Source organism: Pristiophorus japonicus, chromosome 24 (genome assembly GCF_044704955.1).
Source record: "Pristiophorus japonicus isolate sPriJap1 chromosome 24, sPriJap1.hap1, whole genome shotgun sequence".
Taxonomy (NCBI): Eukaryota; Metazoa; Chordata; class Chondrichthyes; family Pristiophoridae; genus Pristiophorus; species Pristiophorus japonicus.
Genome location: NC_092000.1, coordinates 31567370 through 31591339, shown reverse-complemented (window position 1 = coordinate 31591339; position 23970 = coordinate 31567370). Strand labels below are relative to the sequence as shown.

The window sequence follows — 23970 nt, the reverse complement described above, 5'->3', positions numbered from 1 at the left end:
AGCAAGAGTTGGTGTGCGATTATTATCTTACCCACACTGGATAGTGAGTACGGTGTGGCAGGATTAACTGGCAGTGCTCACTCTTGAAGCTCGCATGATAAAGGCTCTGTCAGTGAGGGGTGGGTATCCACCGATACCCGACCGTCCCTGCTGACCTTGTGGCTGAAAGCGCTTCACGATTATCCTGGTGTGTGTGTGTGGTGCACGTTTGCCAGAGGGTGATGTGGTTGTTCGAGCTGTTAGCCAGTTCCTATCTCCAGCCTTCGAGGCAGAACTGGCCATCTGATCCTAGGCAGGATCCTGAGGAGGGTGCAGAGACGCCCACATCTCTGGGCATCAGGACTTTGTCGGGCGGAGAGGTGGAGAAAGTTGAGCTCGTTCTCGTTGGGAAATGAGCCGATTGGATTGAAGTTTTTACAGTTGTGAAGGGAACGGTATTTCAGTGAGTGAGTGGCCAATTGATACAACGTGCTCCCTGGGAGATGGTGGGAGCTGATCGTATTGATTCATTTGAATGCAAATTAGTAAAGATTTCTTTCAGCAAGTAATATTTTGGACACAGTATGTGAGTAATGTGAGACGCGCAGTGTGGTGAGTGTAGCGAGCTCAGATGGAGCAGGTGACTTTGGAGCTGGTGTTCCCCAAGCTCTCTACCTCTCGGGTTACTTCCCCTCATGTCTGGGCCTGTTGTACACTCATTGATAGACATCGATTACTGTGATTGGTCAACAACTCCATGAACACAACTATCAGGGAAGATTGAATAGGCTGGGACTCCTTTCTGTAGAAAAGAGAAGGCCGAGGGGTGCCCTGATCGAGGTCTTTAAGATTATGAAGGGGTTCGATAGGATAGACGTAGAGAAGATGTTTCCATGTGTGGGGGTGACCAGAACTAGGAGCCATCAATATAAGATAGTCACTAATAAATCCAGTAAGGAATTCAGGTGAAACTTCTTCAGCTTCCCAGAGAGTGGTGAAATGTGGAACTCACTACCGCAGGGCGTGGTTGAGGCGAATAGTATCGATGCATTTAAGGGGAAACTAGATAAACACATGCACGGCAAGCGAGCCTCAGGTGGGCAGAGGAAATGTTACAAGCACACCCTCAAAGCCTCCTTGATAAAGTGCAACATCCCCACCGACACCTGGGTGTACCTGGCCCAAGACCGCCTTAAGTGGAGGAAGTGCATCCGGGAGGGCGCTGAGCACTTCATCGCTGAGAGCATGCAGAAACCAAGCGCAGGCAGTGGAAGGGGCATGCGGCAAACCAGTCCCACCCACCCTTTCCTTCAACCACTGTCTGACACAGACTGTAATTCCCGTATGGGACTGTACAGTTACCTGAGAACTCACTTTTTAGAGTGGAAGCAAGTCTTCCTCGATTTCGAGGGACTGTCTATGATGTTGATGATGATGAGATAAACACATGAGGGAGAAGGAATAGAGGGATAGAAGGATGGGGGGAGATGAAGTAGGGTGGGAGGAGGCTTGAGTGGAGCATAAATGCCGGTATGGACCAATTGGGCCGAAAGGCCTGTTTCTGTGCTGTGAAATTCTATGTAATCATTGTATTGTGCAACTTCCAGGATGGTCGAAGGCGAACGAGATGGACCGTGGTCTTTTTATCATCTAGAAATTCCTGTATTCCTAACTGACAGAATTGGCCAGGTTCCTGAAAGAAGCAAATGCCAGGAAAGGCCAGCTTGAAAAGCACAGCGCTGGGAGCATGCATGGATGTCCCGAATGTGATTGGGGAAGTGGGGGGTACAGCGGGTAGTGGAGAGCACAGTGAGGGAGACGGGGAGGGGGCTGGTTCAGTGACACTGTGCTGTCGGGAGGAGGTGGGCAGCTCGGATTGAAAGGCCTTCTCCTGGGCCTGGAGATTTGCTGCCAGTCCTGACTGCACTCGGTCACTCTCCATATATGGTCAGTCGCTTCTGTAATCGACTAATCTGCAGCAAGTTAAACGCACCCTTGACAAGCTTCAGTTTCAGCAGGCCGAGTTATAATTGGAACTGTTTGAGACATTGTGCACAGGAAGTTCTTGTTGATATTTCACTGCGAATTCCTGGTATGTGAGTAAGATGCTGTGGGAAATAGTTTATTCAGTTAACAGGAGCCGATGGTGGAAACATTCAGCAGTGTGGCAGGCCTACAGTGCAGGGCCCTGCCAAGACCGAACAGCAAGGTGAATCAAGCCAGGGAGCGCGCACAAGACCAAGGTTGGGTTTTCGAACCATCTGGGTTTACAGGGAGGGAGGGAAAACTGAGTGAGGAGAGGAGCTTCACAGCTCGAGGCCCTGGGAGGAACGAGCTCATGTCCGAGACAGTGAGGAGCTTTGATTTAGTCACAGCGAGGGTGGGAGGGGCAGGAGAAAGTGTCAGTTCACTCGGTTGATTCCTGAGATGAGGGGGTTGTCATATGAAGAAAGGTTGAGCAGGTTGGGTCTATACTCATTGGAGTTTAGAAGAATGAGAGGTGATCTTATTGAAACATATAAGGGGGCTTGACAGGGTGGATGCAGAGAGGATGTTTCCCCTCGGGGGGGGGGGGGGGGGGAAATCTAGAACTAGGGGGCATAGTCTCAGAATAAGGGATCGTCCATTTATAATGGAAATGAGGAATTTATTCTCAGAGGGTCGTGAATCTGTGGAATTATCTGCCCCAGAGAGCTGTGGAGGCTGGGTCATTGATTATATTTAAGGTGGAGAGAGACAGATTTTTGAACGATAAGGAAATAAAGGGTTATGGGGAGCGGGCGGGGAAGTGGAGTTGAGGCCAAGGTCAGATCAGCCATGATCTTATTTAATGGCGGAGGAGGCTCGAGAGGCCGTATGGCCTACTCCTGCTCCTATTTCTTATGTTCGTATGACCTTTCCGACATCCTAATCTGAACATCAGACATTCTCTGATGAGAATTGCCCTGATTAGTGGCAAATTGCTGGCAATTTGTCTGGTGGATTGGCTTCCTCTGGGACTTATTTGCTACATGGGATGAGAGAGAGAGAGAGAGAGAGTGAGGCAAGTTCTGATCTGAGAGGTGAAAGGGCAGTGTTCTAACTCTGTACCACCAGAGCCCACGGCCAAGAATATTCCAATTTAGGCTCTCTTCCCCCCCCCCCCCCCCCCCCCCACACCGGTATAATTAAGTTCAATTCACAGATGGTGCTTTATTCTGCAGCACAAGCTGGAGCTGTGGGCAGTGAGCATGCTTATCACGCCCTGCTGCAGTTAACCCCAACCTGCCTCCCCCATAACAGGCTGCCTATTGCTGTGTTCTAATTTTAAACTTCAACCCGCGCTTCCAGTTGTGATTGCACTTCCGCCGATGTGCAGCAAAGCTGGCAGGCAGTCTGAACCCCGGCCTTGTTCTCACGGACTGTACGTGTGAATGGAGCCTTCAGTTGCAGGCAAGGCCCAGTGATCTCGCCACAGACCCTCCTTTGTCACTCGGGCCGGGCACATCTCTGGGGAAACAGGGAGCCAAGTTTCAGGACGTTGAAGGTGCAAAGGGGGCCTGCTCTTCTCTCCTCCCTCCCCCACCCCCCGTCTCTTCCCCCTCCCCCATGCCCGTCTCTTCCCCCTCCCCCATGCCCGTCTCTTCCCCCTCCCCCATGCCCGTCTCTTCCCCCTCCCCCATGCCCGTCTCTTCCCCCTCCCCCATGCCCGTCTCTTCCCCCTCCCCCCCGCCCGTCTCTGCTCCCCCCCGCCCGTCTCTGCTCCCCCCCGCCCGTCTCTGCTCCCCCCGCCCGTCTCTGCTCCCCCCCGCCCGTCTCTGCTCCCCCCCCGCCCGTCTCTGCTCCCCCCCGCCCGTCTCTGCTCCCCCCCGCCCGTCTCTGCTCCCCCCCGCCCGTCTCTGCTCCCCCCGCCCGTCTCTGCTCCCCCCCGCCCGTCTCTGCTCCCCCCCGCCCGTCTCTGCTCCCCCCCGCCCGTCTCTGCTCCCCCCCGCCCGTCTCTGCTCCCCCCCGCCCGTCTCTGCTCCCCCCGCCCGTCTCTGCTCCCCCCCGCCCGTCTCTGCTCCCCCCGCCCGTCTCTGCTCCCCCCGCCCGTCTCTGCTCCCCCCCCGCCCGTCTCTGCTCCCCCCCGCCCGTCTCTGCTCCCCCCCGCCCGTCTCTGCTCCCCCCCGCCCGTCTCTGCTCCCCCCGCCCGTCTCTGCTCCCCCCCGCCCGTCTCTGCTCCCCCCCGCCCGTCTCTGCTCCCCCCCCGCCCGTCTCTGCTCCCCCCGCCCGTCTCTCTCTCCCCCCCGCCCGTCTCTGCTCCCCCCGCCCGTCTCTCTCTCCTCCCCCCTCTCTCTCTCTCTCTCTTCCCCCCCCTCTCCCACCCTCTTCCTCTCTCTCTCTCACCCCCCCTCTCTCTCTCTCACCCCCCCTCTCTCTCTCCCCCCCCTCTCTCTCTCTCCCGCCCTCTCTCTCTCTCCCCCCTCTCTCTCTCTCCCCCCTCTCTCTCTCTCCCCCCTCTCTCTCTCTCCCCCCTCTCTCTCTCTCCCCCCTCTCTCTCTCTCCCCCCCTCTCTCTCTCTCCTCCCCTCTCTCTCTCCCTCCCCTCTCTCTCTCCCTCCCTCTGTCGCTCCCCCCACCTCTCCCTCCCTCTCTCGTTCCGCCCTCTCCCTCCCTCTGTCGCTCTCCCCCTCTCCCTCTCTCTCTCTGTCCCCCCCCCTCCTCAGATGCTTCTGTTTTTCGAGCTCTCCAGCACCCCTAGTTACCTCTTGACTTCAATGCCTCGATTCCAAAATTCTCATCCTTGTTTATAAATCCCCCCATGGCCCTCGCCCCTCCCTATCTCTCTAATCTCTCCAGCCCCACAACCCCCCGAGATGTCTGCACTCTAATTCTGCTCCCTTGAGCATCCCTGATTATAATCGCTCCACCATCGGTGGCCGTGCCTTCTGTTGCCTGGGCCTCAAGCTCTGGAACTCCCTCCCTAAACCTCTCTGCCTCTCTACCTCTCTCTCCTCCTTCAAGACGTTTCTTAAAACCAACCTTTTTGACCAAGCTTTTGGTCACCTGCCTTAATTTCTATTAATACGGTTCGATACAAATTTTTATCGCAGAATACTCGCGTGTGTGTGTGGGCGTCTCTCTCTCGTCGGGCTGAGTGTGTCGATGCACCCTTTCCACAGCTGAATAGCCAACTGACACTGGCTGTTTGGGCCCAGGTGTAGAGGATATCTCACTGAAGGGGGGAGGGAAACGGGACGGGGGCCTGTCAGTGCCTTGACCTGAGCCCAGTGCTATCTGACAAGCACAGGAACCAAAAGAAATAAAGGAGGACTTGCATTTATATAGCGCCTATTCACCAATAGCAAAATCCCACCAACGCACAAATGGCAAGCAGAAGCAAGAATTTGCATTTATATAGCCCCTTTCACCACCTCCGGACGTCCCAAAGTGCATTACAGCTAATTAAGTGCTTTTGAAGTGTAGTCCCTGTTGCAGTGTTGGAAACGCAGCAGCAAGCTCTCACAAAACAGCAATATGCTGATCAGCAGATAGTGATGACTAGAGTGGGGGCGTGGGCAGTCAGAGAAGGGGTGGGGGGGAGAGACAGAGACAGAGAGAGGGGGAGGGTTGCTGGATAATATTGGGAACTCCCCCTGCTCTTCAAAATAGTGCTGTGGGATCTTTTACATCCACTGAGAGAGCAGACGGGGCCTTGGTTTACCGGCCCCTCCGACAGTGCAGACCGGGTTCAGAGATTCCTCCGTTCTGTGTGTCGGGGACGGTTGTGGACACCAGCGCAGGGGACTGGTTGGCACAAGGTGAGTCACTGATACAAATAGGCACTGCCACCCATCAGTAACCTTTAATATACTCAGGAATTCGAAGCTCGGTGTTAAAATAAACCGACTGGGCCACTCCAAGTACTCAATCGGAACCAGGACTTCTTGATGCTGTGTCACTGCTAACTGTTTAATATTCCCTAGGGCTGTAACTCTGGGTACAAGTTTCTCAGCCTGTGATTTGTGTCTGGTTTTAGAACCACCTCTGCCTGCCCCCCTGCACTCTCTTTCCGCCCCCCCCCCCAGGCCTGCCCCCTCTCTTCCCCTCCCCCCCCCCCCCCCCCGGCCTTTTTCCCTCCCCCGCCCAGGCCCGCCGCTGCACACCCCCCCCCCCCCGGCCTTTTTCCCCCTCCCCCTCCCGCCCCCACCCAGACCTGCCGCCGCCCCCCCCCCCCCCGCCCCACGGGGCCTGGTCCCCGACAGCCAAGAGCTCAGGTACGTTTGAGGATTGTGTTGTTGGGAAGGGCAGAGACCCTGTGGGCCAGGATGGGACACCGGCCCAGGAGAAGACAGGTCACCCGTAAAAGAAAGACTTGCATTTATATAGCGCCTTTCACGACCATCGAAACATAGAAGCATAGGTGCAGGAGTAGGCCATTCGGCCCTTCGAGCCTGCATCACCATTCAATAAGATCATGGCTGATCATTCCCTCAGTACCCCTTTCCTGCTCTCTCTCCATACCCCTTGATCCCTTTAGCCGTAAGGGCCATATCTAACTCCCTCTTGAATACATCCAATGAACTGGCATCAACAACTCTCTGTAGCAGGAAATTCCACAGGTTAACAACTCTGAGTGAAGAAGTTTCTCCCCATCTCAATCCTAAATGGCTTACCCCTTTTCCTAAGACTGTGTCCCCTGGTTCTGGACTTCCTCAAAATCGGGAACATTCTACCCGCATCTAACCTGTCCAGTCTCGTCCCGTCAGAATCTTATATGTTTCTATGAGATCCCCTCTCATCCTTCTAAACTCCAATGTATAAAGTCGATCCAGTCTTTCCTCATATGTAAATCCTGTCATCCCGGGAATCAGTCTGGTGAACCTTCTCTGCGATCCCTCAATAGCAAGAACGTCCTTCCTCAGATTAGGAGACCAAAACTGAACACAATATTCCAGGTGAGGCCTCACCAAGGCCCTGTACAACTGCAGTAAGACCTCCCTGCTCCGATACTCAAATCCCCTAGCTATGAAGGCCAACATACCATTTGCCGCCTTCACCGCCTGCTGTTCCTATATGCCAACTTTCAATGACTGATGAACCATGATACCCAGGTCTCATTGCACCTCCCTTTTCCTAATCTGCCGCCATTCAGATAATATTCTGTCTTCACGTTTTTGCCCCCAAAGTGGATAACTTCACATTTATCCACATGATACTGCATCTGCCATGCATTTGCCCACTCACCTAACCTGTCCAAGTCATCCTGCAGCCTCCTAGCGTCCCCCTCACAGCTCACACCACCACCCAGTTTAGTGTCATCTGCAAACTTGGAGATATTACACTCAATTCCTTCATTCAAATCATTGATGTATATTGTAAAGAGCTGGGATCCCAGCACTGAGCCCTGCGACACTCCACTAGTCACTGCCTGCCATTCTAAAAAGGACCTGTTTGTCCCGACTCTCTGCTTCCTGTCTGCCAACCAGTTCCTTATCTACGTCAGTATATTGCACCCAATACCATGTGCTTTGATTTTGCACACCAATCTCTTGTGCGGGACCTTGTCAAAGGCCTTTTGAAAGTCCAAATATACCACATCCACTGATTCTCCCTTGTCCACTCTACTAGTTACATCCTCAAAAAATTCCAGAAGATTTGTCAAGCATGATTTCCCTTTCATAAATCCATGCTGACTTGGACCGATCCTGTCACTGCTTTCCAAATGCGCTGCTATTTCATCCTTAATAATTGATTCCAACATTTTCCCCACTACTGATGTCAGGCTAACCGGTCTATAATTACCCCCTTTCTCCCTCCCTTTTTAAAAAGTGGTGTTACATTAGCTACCCTCCAGTCCATAGGAACTGATCTAGAGTCGATACACTGTTGGAAAATGATCACCAATGCATCCACTATTTCTAGGGCCACTTCCTTAAGTACTCTGGGGATTTATCGGCCTTCAATCCCATCAATTTCCCGAACACAATTTCCTGCCTAATAAGGATATCCTTCAGTTCCTCCTTCTCACTAGACCCTCGGTCCCCTAGTACATTCGGAAGGTTATTTGTGTCTTCCTTAGTGAAGACAGAACCAAAGTATTTGTTCACTTGGTCTGCCATTTCTTTGTTCCCCATTATAAATTCACCCGAATCTGACTGCAAAGGACCTACGTTTGTCTTCACTAATCTTTTTCTCTTCACATATCTATAGAAGCTTTTGCAGTCAGTTTTTATGTTCCCGGCAAGCTTCTTCTCGTACTCTATTTCCCCCCCTCCTAATTAAACCCTTTGTCCTCCTCTGCTGGATTCTAAATTTCTCCCAGTCCTCAGGTTTGTTGCTTTTTCTAGCCAATTTATATGTCTCTTCCTTGGATTTAAAACTATCCTTCATTTCCTTTGTTAGCCACGGTTGAGCCATCTTCTTCGTTTTATTTTTACTCCAGACAGGGATGTACAATTGCTGAAGTTCATCCATGTGATCTTTAAATGTTTGCCATTGCGTATCCAACATCAACCCTTTAAGTATCATTTGCCAGTCTATTCTAGCCAATTCACGCCTCAAACCATCGAAGTTACCTTTCGTTAAGTTCAGGACCCTAGTTTCTGAATTAACTGTGTCACTCTCCATCTTAATAAAGAATTCTACCATGTTATGGTCACTCTTCCCCAAGGAGCCTCGCACAACAAGATTGTTAATTAGTCCTTTCTCATTACACATCACCCAGTCTAGGATGGCCAGCTCCCTCGTTGGTTCCTCGACATATTGGTCTAGAAAATCATCCCTAATACACTCCAGGAAATCCTCCTCCACTGCATTACGACCAGTTTGGTAAGCCCAGTCAATATGTAGATTAAAGTCGCCCATGATAACTACGATACCTTTATTGCACGCATCCCTAATTTCTTGTTTGATGCTGTCCCCATCCTCATTACTACTGTTTGGTGGTCTGTACACAACTCCCACTCGCGCTTTCTACCCCTTGGTATTCCGTAGCTCCACCCATACCGATTACACATCATCCAAGCTAATGTCCTTTCTTACTATTGCATTAATTTCCTTTTTTACCAGCAATGCCACCCCGCCTCCTTTTCATTTCTGTCTATCCTTCCTCAACGTTGAATACCCCTGGATGTTGAGTTCCCAGCCTTGGTCACCCTGAAGCCATGTCTCCGTGATGCCAATTACATCATGCCCGTTAACTGCTATCTGCGCAGTTAATTCGTCCACCTTATTCCGAATACGCCTCGCATTGAGGCACAGAGCCTTCAGGCTTGTCTTTCTAACACACTTTGCCCTTTTCGAATTTTGGTGTAATGTGGCCCTTTTTTCTTTTTGCCTTAGGTTTCTCTGCCCTCCACTTTTACTTTTCTTCTTTCTATCTTTTGCTTCTGCCCCCATTCTACTTCCCTCTGTCTCCCTGCATAGGTTCCCATCCCCCTGCCATATTAGTTTAACTCCTCCCCAACAGCACTAGCAAACACTCCCCCTCGGACATTCCTGCCCAGGTGCAGACCGTCCAGTTTGTACTTGTCCCAGAACCGGTTCCAATGTCCCAGGAATTTGAATCCCTACCTTCTGCACCACTCCTCAAGCCACGTATTCATCTGAGCTATCCTGTGATTCCTACTCTGACTAGCATGTGGCACTGGTAGCAATCCTGAGATTACTACTTTTGAGGTCCTACTTTTTAATTTAGCTCCTAGCTCCTAGCTCCCTAAATTCGTCTTGTAGGACCTCATCCCATTTTTTTTACCTATATCGTTGGTATCTATATGCACCACAACAACTGGCTGTTCACCCTCCCTTTTCAGAATGCCCTGCACCCACTCCGAGACATCCTTGACCCTTGCATCATACCATCCTGGAGTCTCGATTGCGGCCGCAGAAACGTCTGTCTATTCCCCTTACAATTGAATCCTCTATCACTATAGCTCTCCCACTCTTTTTCCTGCCCTCCTGTGCAGCAGAGCCACCCACGGTGCCATGAACGTGGCTGCTGCTGCCGCCTTCCCCGGATGAGTCATCCCCCCCAACAGTATCCAAAGCTGTGTATCTGTTTTGCAGGGGGATGACTGCAGGGGACCCTTGCACTACCTTCCTTGCACTGCTCTTCCTATTGGTCACCCATTTACTATCTGGCTGTGTACCCTTTTACCTGCGGTAAGACCAACTCACTAAATGTGCTATTCACATCATTCTCAGCACCATGGATGCTCCAGAGTTCATCCACCTGCAGCTCCAGTGCCGCACACCGGAAGCTTCCCTGACTTCCCACATAGTACAGGAGAAGCATAACACGTGTCCGACGTAACCCTTAAATTGGCAACAACAATGCTAAATTTTACTTTACTGATCTAGAAAAGAAAAAGTACTTACCAATCACTTACCCCCTTTGCTGTCACCTTTCGATTTCTTTCTACTTTTTTGCCTTCTCGCCCTGCTGCAGCTGCACCGGCTGGCCTCTCCTCTGCCGCTGGGCCTTTATAGGCCTCGGCAACGCCCCGGACTTGCGCCTCTCTGACTGCCGCTGCCTCTCCTCTGCTGCTGGGCCTTTATAGGCCTAAGCAACGCACCGAACTCCCGCCTCTCCTCTGCCGCTGGGCCTTTATAGGCCTAAGCAACACCCTGAACTCCCACCTCTCCGACTGCTGCTGCCTCTCCTCTGGACCACTGGATGTCTCAAAGCGTTTGACAGCCAATGAAGTACTTTTTAAAATGTAATCACTGTTGTAATGTGGGAAACATGGCAGTTAATTTGCGCACAGCAAGCTCCCACAAACAGTAATGACCAGATAATCTGTTTTTTTGTTATGCTGGTTGAGGGATAAATATTGGCCAGGACACCGGGGATTACTCCCCTGCTCTTCAAAATAATGCCGTGGGATCTTTTACGTCCACCTGAGAGAGCAGACAGGGCCTTGGTTTAACGTCTCATCCAAAAGACAGCACTTCCGACAGTGCAGCACTCCCTCAGCACTGCACTGGAGTGTTGGCCTAGATTTATGTGCTCAAGTCCCTAGAGTGGGACTTGAACCCACAACCTTCTGACTCATGGGCGAGGGTGCTGCCCATGGCCCAGGAGAGGACTGGAAGTGGTGTGATAGGGATATACGGTGTCTGTGTGCAGTGTTACAGGGGGCGGTGTGATGGGGATATACAGGGTCTGTGTGATGGGGATATACAGGGTCTGTGTGCAGTGTTACAGGGGTGGTGTGATGGGGATATACAGGGTCTGTGTGATGCGGATATACAGGGTCTGTGTGCAGTGTTACAGGGGTGGTGTGAGGGGGATATACAGGGTCTGTGTGCAGTGTTACAGGGGTGGTGTGATGGGGATATACAGGGTCTGTGTGATGGGATATACAGGGTCTGTGTGCAGTGTTACAGGGGTGGTGTGAGGGGGATATACAGGGTCTGTGTGCAGTGTTACAGGGGTGGTGTGATGGGGATATACAGAGTCTGTGTGCAGTGTTATAGGGGGCGGTGTGATGGGGATATACAGGGTCTGTGTGCAGTGTTACAGGGGGTGGTGTGAGGGGGATATACAGGGTCTGTGTGCAGTGTTACAGGGGGCAGTGTGATGGGGATATACAGGGTCTGTGTGCAGTGTTACAGGGGGCAGTGTGATTGGGGTATACAGGGTCTGTGTGCAGTGTTACAGGGAGTGGTGTGAGGGGGATATACAGGGTCTGTGTGCAGTGTTACAGGGGGTGGTGTGAGGGGGATATACAGGGTCTGTGTGCAGTGTTACAAGGGGCGGTGTGATGGGGGTAAACAGGGTCTGTGTGCAGTGTTACAGGGGATGGTGTGAGGGGGATATACAGGGTCTGTGTGATGCGGATATACAGGGTCTGTGTGCAGTGTTACAGGGGTGGTGTGAGGGGGATATACAGGGTCTGTGTGCAGTGTTACAGGGGTGGTGTGATGGGGATATACAGGGTCTGTGTGATGGGGATATACAGGGTCTGTGTGCAGTGTTACAGGGGTGGTGTGAGGGGGATATACAGGGTCTGTGTGCAGTGTTACAGGGGTGGTGTGATGGGGATATACAGAGTCTGTGTGCAGTGTTATAGGGGGCGGTGTGATGGGGATATACAGGGTCTGTGTGCAGTGTTACAGGGGGTGGTGTGAGGGGGATATACAGGGTCTGTGTGCAGTGTTACAGGGGGCAGTGTGATGGGGATATACAGGGTCTGTGTGCAGTGTTACAGGGGGCAGTGTGATTGGGGTATACAGGGTCTGTGTGCAGTGTTACAGGGAGTGGTGTGAGGGGGATATACAGGGTCTGTGTGCAGTGTTACAGGGGGTGGTGTGAGGGGGATATACAGGGTCTGTGTGCAGTGTTACAGGGGGCGGTGTGATGGGGATATACAGAGTCTGTGTGCAGTGTTACAGGGGTGGTGTGATGGGGATATACAGGGTCTGTGTGATGGGGATATACAGGGTCTGTGTGCAGTGTTACAGGGGTGGTGTGAGGGGGATATACAGGGTCTGTGTGCAGTGTTACAGGGGTGGTGTGATGGGGATATACAGAGTCTGTGTGCAGTGTTATAGGGGGCGGTGTGATGGGGATATACAGGGTCTGTGTGCAGTGTTACAGGGGGTGGTGTGAGGGGGATATACAGGGTCTGTGTGCAGTGTTACAGGGGGCAGTGTGATGGGGATATACAGGGTCTGTGTGCAGTGTTACAGGGGGCAGTGTGATTGGGGTATACAGGGTCTGTGTGCAGTGTTACAGGGAGTGGTGTGAGGGGGATATACAGGGTCTGTGTGCAGTGTTACAGGGGGTGGTGTGAGGGGGATATACAGGGTCTGTGTGCAGTGTTACAGGGGGCGGTGTGATGGGGGTAAACAGGGTCTGTGTGCAGTGTTACGGGGATGGTGTGAGGGGGATACACAGGGTCTGTGTGCAGTGTTACAGGGGGCGGTGTGAGGGGGATATACAGGGTCTGTGTGCAGTGTTACAGGGGGCGGTGTGAGGGGGATATACAGAGTCTGTGTGCAGTGTTACAGGGGGCGGTGTGAGGGGGATATACAGGGTCTGTGTGCAGTGTTACAGGGGGTGGTGTGATGGGGATATATCCAGACTGTGTTCAGTGTTGCAGGGGGCGGTGTGATGGGGATATGGAGTTTCCGAGCGACTGTGGAAATGGTGCAGAGATGCCAGAGTTCAGCGCTGCTCATCTCTCCATCTGTTGCTGCCATTATCCCCGAGTGGAGGGAATGAACACTTGCTGCATTCCCGCTCCTGCAGTTGTTTTTTTTTCTACTCAGTTGATACACACACACACTCTCCACAACGGAACATGAATCAGCCTTTGCCGACGCTTAATCCACAAAGGGTTTGAATTCACAAGAAAGCTTCTTTCATGAAAGAAAACGTTCTAATAATTAAATTCACGTTCGAAAACACGCCTTAAATCCCAGGCCAGCGCAGCTGTGAGTGCCTCCTCCCTCGGGTAGGGGTTTGACAGCCTGGGATGGTTGGAAGCCTAATCCGTGAATCGAGGGCTGTGACCGTCCGTGGCGAGTTCGGAATGGATTCCTGGGATTCGGGATCTAACCGGGAGCTTGGACAGTTTGCATCAGATTCCCCCGAGCTGTCACTCAATGTTCTCAAAATTGGGCCGGTGCAAAATCTCCCGGACACTTGGAGCATTTACTCTCCCAGTGCCCCCGCCCTCGCTCACTGCACCCCTCCCCTCTCTCTCTTTCCTCCCTCACCCTCTTCTCCACCCCCGCCCACCCTCACAATCTTCCCTCTCCCCCCTCCGTATTTCGAGCTGCGGTTTAGCCCCCACGTGTAGTAAGGACAGTTCACAGTCCCTCCCGAGGCAGCACGAACCCTGTGCAATCACTGTGATAGTTTCTGCGGGTGCCAGACAGTCTGCTTGTCTGAGCAATGACATTGCTGAGGCCGTGTTGCTAATGGATACAGTCTCTGTGTTTATCTTGGTCCCAGGCTGCTTTTATTAAAAAGTTGGCAGAGCACTCCATCATAAGTTGGTATTTTCCTTTCCCTCTCCTGCGAGGTTTTCGAGCTTCAAGCATGAAGCACACTGCTGGCTCTCTGCACCGCTGAAATATTCCAGCTGCCCGACCCAGGTAGTGATGCATTGCCCTGACTCCTGGCATCCCCCGCCCCTCTGGCCCCCTCACCCCTGCGCCCTGGCCCCGATCCCGAGGTGTCGAGCTGGTCGCGTCAGCTGTGTTCCTAATGCACAACGTTTAATCCACCAAAGCTGACGTCTCCCAGCATTGTTGCTCTTGTGAGGCTTAAGAACACGAAAGCCAAGGGGTAACATTGAGCATGTCCAGGGTTGGGCCTCAGTTGGGGCATTGTGGACGGTAAAGTGGAACTTGAGAAATATTCGTGTTTTGTTCACTGGGTTGAGAAGGTTGAGGAACGTCCTACAACCCCCACGAGACCTCTACGTTCAACCAACTCTGTCCTCGTCCATTCTCCACCATTGCTTTGCTCCACCATTGACGGCCGTGCCTTCAGCCGCCTGGACCATCAGCTCTGGAACTCCCTCCCTAAACCTCTCTGTCCCTCTTCCCTCCTTTAACACACCTCAAAACCTACCTCTTTGATCCAGCTTTTGGTCACCTATCCTGATATCTCCTCCTTTAGCTCGAGGTCAACTTTTGTCAGAGTACGCTCCGGAGAAGTGCCTGGGATGTTTTGCTAATTGTTAATCTTCGAGTTTACGAAGGGTTCTGATGGGGCAAAGAGTGATTGGTTCCCCTGGTCGGAGAGACAGTAACGAGAGGGTGCAAATCTCCAATCATCACTAAACGCATTAATGGGAATGGTGCAAAATGTTTCTTTGCACAATGTATGCTTCAAGTATGGGATTTTCTGCCGTGGCTGAAGCACAAATCAGAAATTCGTCTGCAAAATGCAATGAGATAATTGTTGAAAAAGAGGAATATTAAGGGAACTAGAGAGTATGCTGGAGAGTGGGATTAGAGTCGGCTCACGTGTAGTAATACATTGGCACAGGATTAATGGGAGCTTTATTCTGTGTCTAAGCCGTGCTGTACCTGTCCTGAGAAAGAAAAGAAAGGCTTGCATTTATATAGCGCCCTTCACAACCATCAGACATCTCCAAGCGCTTTACAGCCAATGCTGGGACAGTGTTTTTGTTAATTCATTAATGGGATGTGGGCATCGCTGGCAAGGCCGGCATTTATTGCCCATCCCTAATTGCCCTTGAGAAGGTGGTGGTGAGCCGCCACCTTGAACCGCTGCAGTCCGTGTGGTGAAGGTACTCCCACAGTGCTATTAGGGAGGGATTCCAGGATTTTAACCCAGCGACGATGAAGGAATGGCCGATATATTTCCCAAGTCAGGATGGTGTGTGACTGGAGGGATACATGGAGGTGGTGGTGTTCCCATGCACCTGCTACCCTTGTCCTTCTAGGTGACAGAGGTCGTGGGTTTGGGAGGTGCTGCCAAAGAAGTCTTGGCGAGTTGCTGCAGAGCATCTTGTAGATGGTACACACTGCAGCCTCGGTGCGCCGGTGGTGGAGGGAGTGAATGTTGAAGGTGGTGGATGGGGTGCCAATCAAGTGGGCTGCTTTGTCCTGGATGGTGTCGAGTTTCTTGAGTGTTGTTGGAGCTGCACTCATCCAGGCAAATGGAGCGTATTCCATCACACTCCTGACTTGCGCCTTGTAGATGGTGGAAAGGCTTTGGGGAGTCAGGAGGTGAGACACTCTCCACAGAATACCCAGCCTCTGACCTGCTCTTGTTGCCACAGTGTTTATGTGGCTGGCCCAGTTAAGTTTCTGGTCAATGGTGACCCCCCCAGGATGTTGATGGTGGGGGATTCGGCGATGGTAATGCCGCTGAATGTCATGGGGAGGTGGTTAGATTCTCGCTTGTTGGAGATAGTCATTGCCTGGCATTTGTGTGACACGAATATTACTTGCCACTTATCAGCCCAAGCCTGAATGTTGTCTCGGTCTTGCTGCATGCTGGTATGGATTGCTCCATTATCTGAGGAGTTGCGAATGGAACTGATCACTGTGCAGTTATCAGCGAACATCCCCACTTCTGACCTTATGATGGAGGGAAGGTCATTGATGAAGCAGCTGAAGATGGTTGGGTCTAGGACACTGCCCTGAGGAACTCCTGCAGTGATGTCCTGGGGCTGAGATGATTGACGTCCAACAACTGTAACCATCTTTCATTGTGCTAGGTATGACTCCAGCCAGTGGAGAGTGTTCCCCCTGATTCCCATTGACCAGTTTTACTCAGCTCCTTGATGCCACACTCCGTCAAATGCTGCCTGAATGTCAAGGGCAGTCACTCTCATCTCACCACTGGAATTCAGCTTTTTTGTCCATGTTTGGACCAAGGCTGTAATGAGGTCTGGAGCTGAACTGGGCATCGGTGAACAGGTTATTGGTAAGTAAGTGCCGCTTGATAGCACTGTCAACGGCACCTTCCATCACTTTGCTGATGATTGAGAGTAGACTGATGGGGCGGTAATTGGCCGGATTGGAATTGTCCTGCTTTTTGTGGACAGGACATACCTGGGCAGTTTTCCACATTGTTGAGTAGATGCCAGTGTTGTAGCTGTACTGGAACAGCTTGGCTAGAGGCGCAGCTAGTTCTGGAGCACAAGTCTTCAGCACGACAGCCGGGATGTTGTCAGGGCTCATAGCCTTTGCTGTATCCAGTGCGCTCAGACGTTTTTTGATATCATATGGACTGAATTGAATTGACTGAAGACTGGCTTTTGTGATAGAAAACATAGAAACATAGAAAATAGGTGCAGGAGTAGGCATTCGGCCCTTCGAGCCTGCACCACCGTTCAATAAGATCATGGCTGATCATTCACCTCAGTACCCCTTTCCTGCTTTCTCTCCATATCCCTTGATCCCTTTAGCCGTAAGGGCCATATCTAACTCCCTCTTGAATATATCCAGTGAACTGGCATCAACAACTCTCTGCGGCAGGGAATTCCACAGGTTAACAACTCTCTGAGTGAAGAAGTTTCTCCTCATCTCAGTCCTAAATGGCCTACCCCTTACCCTAAGATTGTGTCCCCTGGTTCTGGACTTCCCCAACATCGGGAACATTCTTCCCGCATCTAACCTGTCCCGTCCCGTCAAAATCTTATACATTTCTATGGGATCCCCTCTCATCCTTCTAAACTCCAGTGTATAAAGGCCCAGTTGATCCAGTCTCTCCTCATATATCAGTCCAGCCATCCCTGGAATCAGTCTGATGAACCTTTGCTGCACTCCCTCAATAGCAAGAACGTCCTTCCTCAGATTAGGAGACCAAAACTGAACTAAATATTCCAGGTGAGGCCTCACCAAGGCTCTGTACAATTGCAGTAAGACCTCCCTGCTCCTATACTCAAATCCCCTAGATATGAAGGCCAACATGCCATTTGCCTTCTTCACCACCTGCTGTACCTGCATGTCAATTTTCAATGACTGATGAACCATGACACCCAGGTCTCGTTGCATCTCCCCTTTTCCTAATCTGCCACCATTCAGATAATATTCTGCCCTCGTGTTATTTGTGATGGCAGGGACCTCAGGAGGAGGCCGTTATGGATCATCCACTCGGCACCTCTGGCTGAAGATGGTTGCAAACGCTTCAGCCTTCTCTTTTGCACTCACGTGCTGGACTCCACCATCATTGAGGATGGGGATATTCATGGAGTGCCCCCTCCTGTTGTTTAATGGTCCACCACCATTCACGATTGGATGTGGCAGGACTGCAAAGCTTTAATCTGATCCGTTGATTGTGGGATCACTTATCCCTGTCTGTAGCATGCTGTTTCTGCTGTTTAGCATGTAGTCCTGTGTTACAGCTTCCCCAGGTTGGCACCTCATGTATGCTTGGTGCTGCTCCTGGCATGCTCTTCTACACTCCTCATTGAACCGGGGTTGGTCGCCTGGTTTGATGGGAATGGTAGAGTGAGGGATATGCTGGGCCATGAGGTTACACATTGTGGTGGGATGCAATTCTGCTGCTGCCCCACAGCGCCTCATGGATGCCCAGTTTTGAGCTGCTAGATCTGTTCTGAATCTATCCCATTTAGCATGGTGGTAGTGCCACACAACACAATGGAGGGTGACCTCAGTGTGAAGATGGGACTCTGCGGTGATCACTGCTACCAATACTGTCATGGACAACTGCATCTGCGACAGGTAGATTGGTGAGGATGAGGTCAAGAAGGGTTTTCCCTCGTGTTGGTTCTCTCACCACCTGCTGCGGGCCCAGTCCTTCAGGACTCGGTCAGTAGTGGTGATACTGAGCCACTCTTGGTGATGGACATTGAAGTTCCCACCCAGAGTCCATTCTGTGCCCTTTGCTACCCTCAGTGCTTCTTCCAAATGGTGTTCAACATGGAGGAGTACTGATTCATCAATCGAGTGAGGGTGGTAGGTGGTAATCAGCTGGAGGTTTCCTTGCTCATGCTTGACCTGATGCCATGAGACTTCATGGGGTCCGGAGTCAATGTTGAGGACTCCCAGGGCCACTCCCTCCCGACTGTATATCACTGTGCTGTCACCCCTGGTGGGTCAGGACATACCCGGGGATGGTAATGGAGGAGTCTGGGACCTTGGTTGAATTAAGATTCTGTGAGTATGACCATGTCAGGCTGTTGCTTGACTAGTCTGTGGGACAGCTCTCCTAATTTTTACACAATTCCCCAGATGTTGGTGAGGAGGACTTTGCAGGGTTGACTGGGCTGGGTGTGTTATTGCCGTGTCCGTGTCCGTAGCCGGTCCGTCCGGTTTTATCATTATTGATCATCTCGGTTTGTTACAACTGAGTGGTTTGCTTGGCCATTTCAGAGGGCAGTGGGTCTGTAGTCACATACTGGCCAGACCAGGTAAGGATGGCAGATTTCCTTCTCTAAAGGACATTAGTGAACCAGATGGGTTTTTATGACAATCCGATAGTTCCATGGTCACCATCACTGACATTAGCTTTTTATTCCAGATTTATTTAATTAACTGAATTTAAATTCCCCAGCTGCTGTGGTGAGATTTGAACTCGTGTCTCTGGATCATTAGCCTGGGCCTCTGGGTTACTGTCCTGTAACATAACCACTATGCTACCATTCCCAAGGGAATGTAAAGGGAGCTTTACTCTGTATCTAACCCCGTGCTGTACCTGCCCTGCGAGTGTTTGATGGGACAGTGTAGAGGGAGCTTTACTCTGTATCTAACCCCGTGCTGTACCTGCCCTGGGAGTGTTTGATGGGACAGTGTAGAGGGAACTTTACTCTGTATCTAACCCTGTGCCCTGGGAGTGTTTGATGGGACAGTGTAGAGGGAGCTTTACTCTGCATTCAACCCATGCTGTACCTGCCCTGGGAGTGTTTGATGGGACAGTGTAGAGGGAACTTTACTCTGTATCTAACCCTGTGCCCTGGGAGTGTTTGATGGGACAGTGTAGAGGGAGCTTTACTCTGTATCTAACCCATGCTGTACCTGCCCTGGGAGTGTTTGATGGGACAGTGTAGAGGGAACTTTACTCTGTATCTAACCCTGTGCCCTAGGAGTGTTTGATGGGACAGTGTAGAGGGAACTTGACTAGGAAGCTCAGAATCTGAGCTATAGGTTAATTGTTTCTTCCATCCTTTCTTAATGATGCAGTTTTCTGACTGTTTATGCTCGTTAGCTCTGATAAACTGGTTCCTGAAAGGCTTTTGTTTCTTTTTATCCCTTTAGAATCCGATGTTGTGGAGAAATCGCCGATCGCAACAAATCCGGAGGCTGTCCAGCTTCCCAAGTGTGACAGCAGTGGCCCCGGGACCGACCGAACCAATTCATCCGGCTCGTGCTCCCGGAGTGCCAGTGCACCAGGACTTTGCCCCAGTGCCGTGGAGAATGTTGGTGGCTGTGGGGCGGACTATGCCGGCTGCACTGTGTGCCCGCCCAGCCTGGCCCAGCGGGCCGGCCGAGAACAGGGCGGGGGTCCCACCGGGCAGGGTGGCGACCCGGCGAGAAAGACCAAGGACGCCATGGAGGAGGTGGGGGGGGAGATTTGGTACAACCCCATCCCGGAGGACGAGGTTCCGGTGCCGGTGTTGAGGAGGACAGAGACCAGCAGGGCGCAGTGGTACGTGGAGGTGCCTTGCCCGATGGGGGCTGAGACCCTCGCCAGCAACGGTGCCCGGAGGCCCAGCTGTGTGGCAGCGACGCCCAGCGCCACAGAAACTGTGCAGGAGCCATCGGCCACGAGGTGTGCCGCCGAGACCTCCCCCCCGAATACCCGTGGTCCTTCACGCTCAACGCCGGCCGTTGGCGTGTCTTGGGTCGGAGGTCAGGCGGCGAGCACCACGCATAAACTGCAAGTGTCAGGTGAGCAAGAAATCTTCGCCATTCACCCCCAGCGTATCATTGCTGCTCAGATTGCCCCTCGCAGCGTCTTATGTGGTGCCAGCGGGCAGCATGTTACCGGCAACAACAGCACTTTTCTTCATTCATTCTCGGGATGTGGGCATCGCCGGCATTTATTGCCCATCCCCCAATTGTCCTGAGAAGGTGATGCTAGGCATTCTAGAACCGCTGTCGTCGTAAGAATTAGGAACAGGAGTCGGCCATTCGGCCCCTCGAGCCTCCTCTGCCATTCAATGGCTGATCTTCTACCTCAGCTCCACTTTCCTGCACTATCTCCACAACCCCTCATTCCCTTAATATCCAAAAATCTATCGATCTTGGTCTTGAATATACTCAATGACTGAGCCTCCACAGCCCTCTGGGGCAGAGAATTCCAAAGATTCGCCACCCTCTGAGTGAAGAAATTTCTCCTCATCTCAGTCCTAAATGGCTGACCCCTTATTCTGGGACTGTGGCCCCTGGTTCTAGACTCCCCAGCCAGGGGAAACATCCTCCCTACCTTGTCCTATTACTGAGCGTCTTGCTAGGACATTTCATCGGGCAGTTAATAGTCAATCACATCCGTATGAGACTGGAGTCACATATAGGCCCAGACCGGGTAAAGAAAGCAAGACTTGCATTTATATATCACCTTTCACGACCACCGGACATTCCAAAGTGCTTTACAGCCAATGAAGTCGTTTGAGAGTGTAGTCGCTGTTGTACTGTGGGTAAGAATGGCGGGTTTCCTGCCCAAAGGGACATTAGTGAACCGGTTGGGTTTTTGTGACAATCCCACAGCTTCATGCTCACCTTTACTGATTCCAGCTTTTTTAATTTCCAGAATTGTTTTTTTAACTATTGAATTGAAATTCTCCAACTGCTGTGGTGGGATTTGCACTCGCGACCTGCTGGATTATTGCCCAGTGACATAGCCACTACATCACCCAACGTGGAGCCTGGTTTATAGAGCGCCATTAACACAGGGAAATAAAGTCCCAAAGCACAGTGCAGGGAGAGAGGAATCGGCAACAAGTGCTACTGAGAGAGCTGGCCTGAGTGATGGATTCTAAATAGGGGGACAGATAGAGGGAGAGGGGTTTGGGGGGCAAAAAAGGGGAGGGGTTTGGGGGGCAAAAAAGGGGAGGGGTTTGGGGGGCAAAAAAGGGGAGGGGTTTGGGGGACAAAGATGGGGAGGGGATTAAGGGGCAAAGAGGGGGAGGGGTTTTGAGGCAAAGAAAGGGAGGGGTTTGGGGGTAAAGAGGGGGAGGGTTTAGGGGGTAAAGAGGGGAAGGGGATTAGGGGGCAAAGAGGGGGAGGGGTTTAGGGGTAAAGAAGGGGGTGGGTATAGGGGGAAAAGGGGTGAAGAGGGGAAGGGGTTTAGGGGGTAAAGAGGGGAATGGGTTTAGGGGGTAAAGAGGGGGGTAGGTTTAGGGGGCAAAGAGGGGGTGAAGAGGGGAATGGGTTTAGGGGTAAAGAGGGGGGTAGGTTTAGGGGCAAAAAGGGGGGAAGGGTTTAGGGGACAAAGAGGGGTTTAGGGGTAAAGAGGGGGAGGGGTTTGGGGGGCAAAGAGGGGGGTAGGTTTAGGGGGCAAAGAGGGGGGTAGGTTTAGGGGGCAAAGAGGGGGTGAAGAGGGGAAGGGGTTTAGGGGTAAAGGGGGTAGGTTTCGGGGCAAAAAGGGGGGGAAGGGTTTAGGGGGTAAAGAGGGGGAGGGGTTTAGGGGTTAAAGAGGGGGAGGGGTTTAGGGGGTAAAGAGGGGGAGGGCAGAGGGGGCCATGGATTCTGTCACCATTGGGGAGGGGAACAGAAGGCCAGTGTGAGGATTGGTGAGAATGGAGGAAGTTGCAGTGTGGGATGAGGTTGGAGGCCGGGGAGACCGAGCCGCTCAGCAAGGATGGGCGAGTGGGGCGGAGGGCCTTGGTGATAAAGGCATGGAGAAGGGTTTTAGCCGTAGTTAGCCTGAGGGGAGGGGTGTGCGGTAATGGAGGGCAGTACCAAGGTAGGCGTTAATGGCGATGAGTTGGACGTGGGCCCGGATGCCCCGCTCTGGGTCCTGGGTTTCACACAGCCTGGCTCAGCTGGTGAGCTGCTGGGAAGTACCTCTGAAGAGGAGAAGGAGGCTGAGGATGGGGAGACTCCAAACCTGAAGGTGTGTGGACAGCAGGAGGAGCCATTGGTGGAGTGTAGTCACTGTTGCAGTGTAGGAAACGCGGCAGCCAATTTGCGCACAGCAAGCTCCCATAAACAGCACTGAGATAACAACCAGGTCATCTCTTTTTAGTGACGTTAGTTGAGGGATAAGTATTGGCCAGGACACCAGATAGTGCCATGGGATCTTATGCCTCTCTGGAATTCCCTCCCTAAACCTCTCCGCCTCTCTCCCTCTCTCTCCTCCTTTAAGATGCTCCTTCATGCTTTCCTATTTGACCAAGCTTTTGGCCACATGTCTTAGTATCTCTCTCCGTGGCTCGCTGTCAAATATTGTCTGATAATACCCCCGTGAAGTACCTTGGGACATTTTACCACATTCAAGCCGCTATTTGAATGTTGGATGTGGTGTTTAAAATAAAGGGAGGTTGCCTTTGTCGAAGGCTTAGTGTGTTTGAAAAGCTAAGTTTTGCAGACACTATAAGAAGCAATGTAATTGTTGCTTGAAATTGTTCCCAGGGCTGTGACCATTGGGAATGGGATACACAGATGCGGCAGTTGAATGTAGCGCCCCAGTGCGATGTCTCGTTCCCTCGCTGATCATCTTCATGTTGGTTCAAAAGATTAAACAGGCAACAAACCAACATTACACTGCCGTGAGGCTCCAGGGCATCGATCAGTCCTGGGGCATTGAGCGAACCTCTTGGAGAAGTCTCGCATTTCATGACTGCTGCTTGTCCCAGCATTGAATAATGGCCACCTTACCTGCATTCCTATCGCGGCGGACACTCCCAGTGCAGTGCTGAGGGAGTGCTGCACTGTCGGAGGGGTCGTCTTTTGGATGAGACGTTAAACCGAGACTCTGTCTGCTCTCTCAGGTGGATGTAAAAGATCCCATGGCACTATTTTGAACAAGAGCAGGGGAGTTCGTCCCAGTGTCCTGGCCACTATTTATCCCTCAATCAACATAACAACAACAGATTATCTGGTCATTATCACATTGCTGTTTGTGGGAGCTTGCTGTGCGCAAGTTGGCTGCCGCGTTTCCCGCATTACAACAGTGACTACACTCCACAGGTACTTCATTGGCTGTAAAGCGCTTTAAGATGTCCGGTGATGGTGAAAGGCGCTATATAAATGCAAGTCTCTTTATTGCTCCTGTTGTATTGCTCTGCTTCGAAAGGTTATGGGGGAGTTATATTAATGATCCAGCTCCTTTGAATCTGCCGTACAATGGCACCATTCTCTACCACCACCTGTCTCTCCCTGCCTTCTCGTCCACCACAGAACAGCCGTGCCCTGAGCAATGAAAGCACCTCGATTGGACCTGTACCTATCAATGGCACTTTGCTGTCTGCTGCCCCACCACCGCATTCTCCTCTGCTGGGCGGAGGCTCTCGATTTTGACTAAAATACCTCACTCTGTGTGAAAGAACAGGTCTGAACAGGAGGAGGTCATTCAGTCCCTTGACCTTGCTCTGCTCTTCAATTAGATCATGGCTGATCTGCATCTCAACGT

General features: G+C 51.8%; 1 protein-coding gene across 1 annotated transcript in view; it reads left to right on the top strand.

Moving 5' to 3' along the window:
• The window catches only part of LOC139237996 (rho GTPase-activating protein SYDE1-like), a 116117-nt gene that overhangs the window by 17013 nt on the left and 75134 nt on the right, over positions 1 to 23970 (top strand). The window contains exon 2 of the mRNA XM_070867381.1: positions 19653 to 20285. Coding sequence (XP_070723482.1) covers positions 19653 to 20285 — 633 coding nt within the window. The remainder of the gene's footprint in view (positions 1 to 19652; positions 20286 to 23970) is intronic.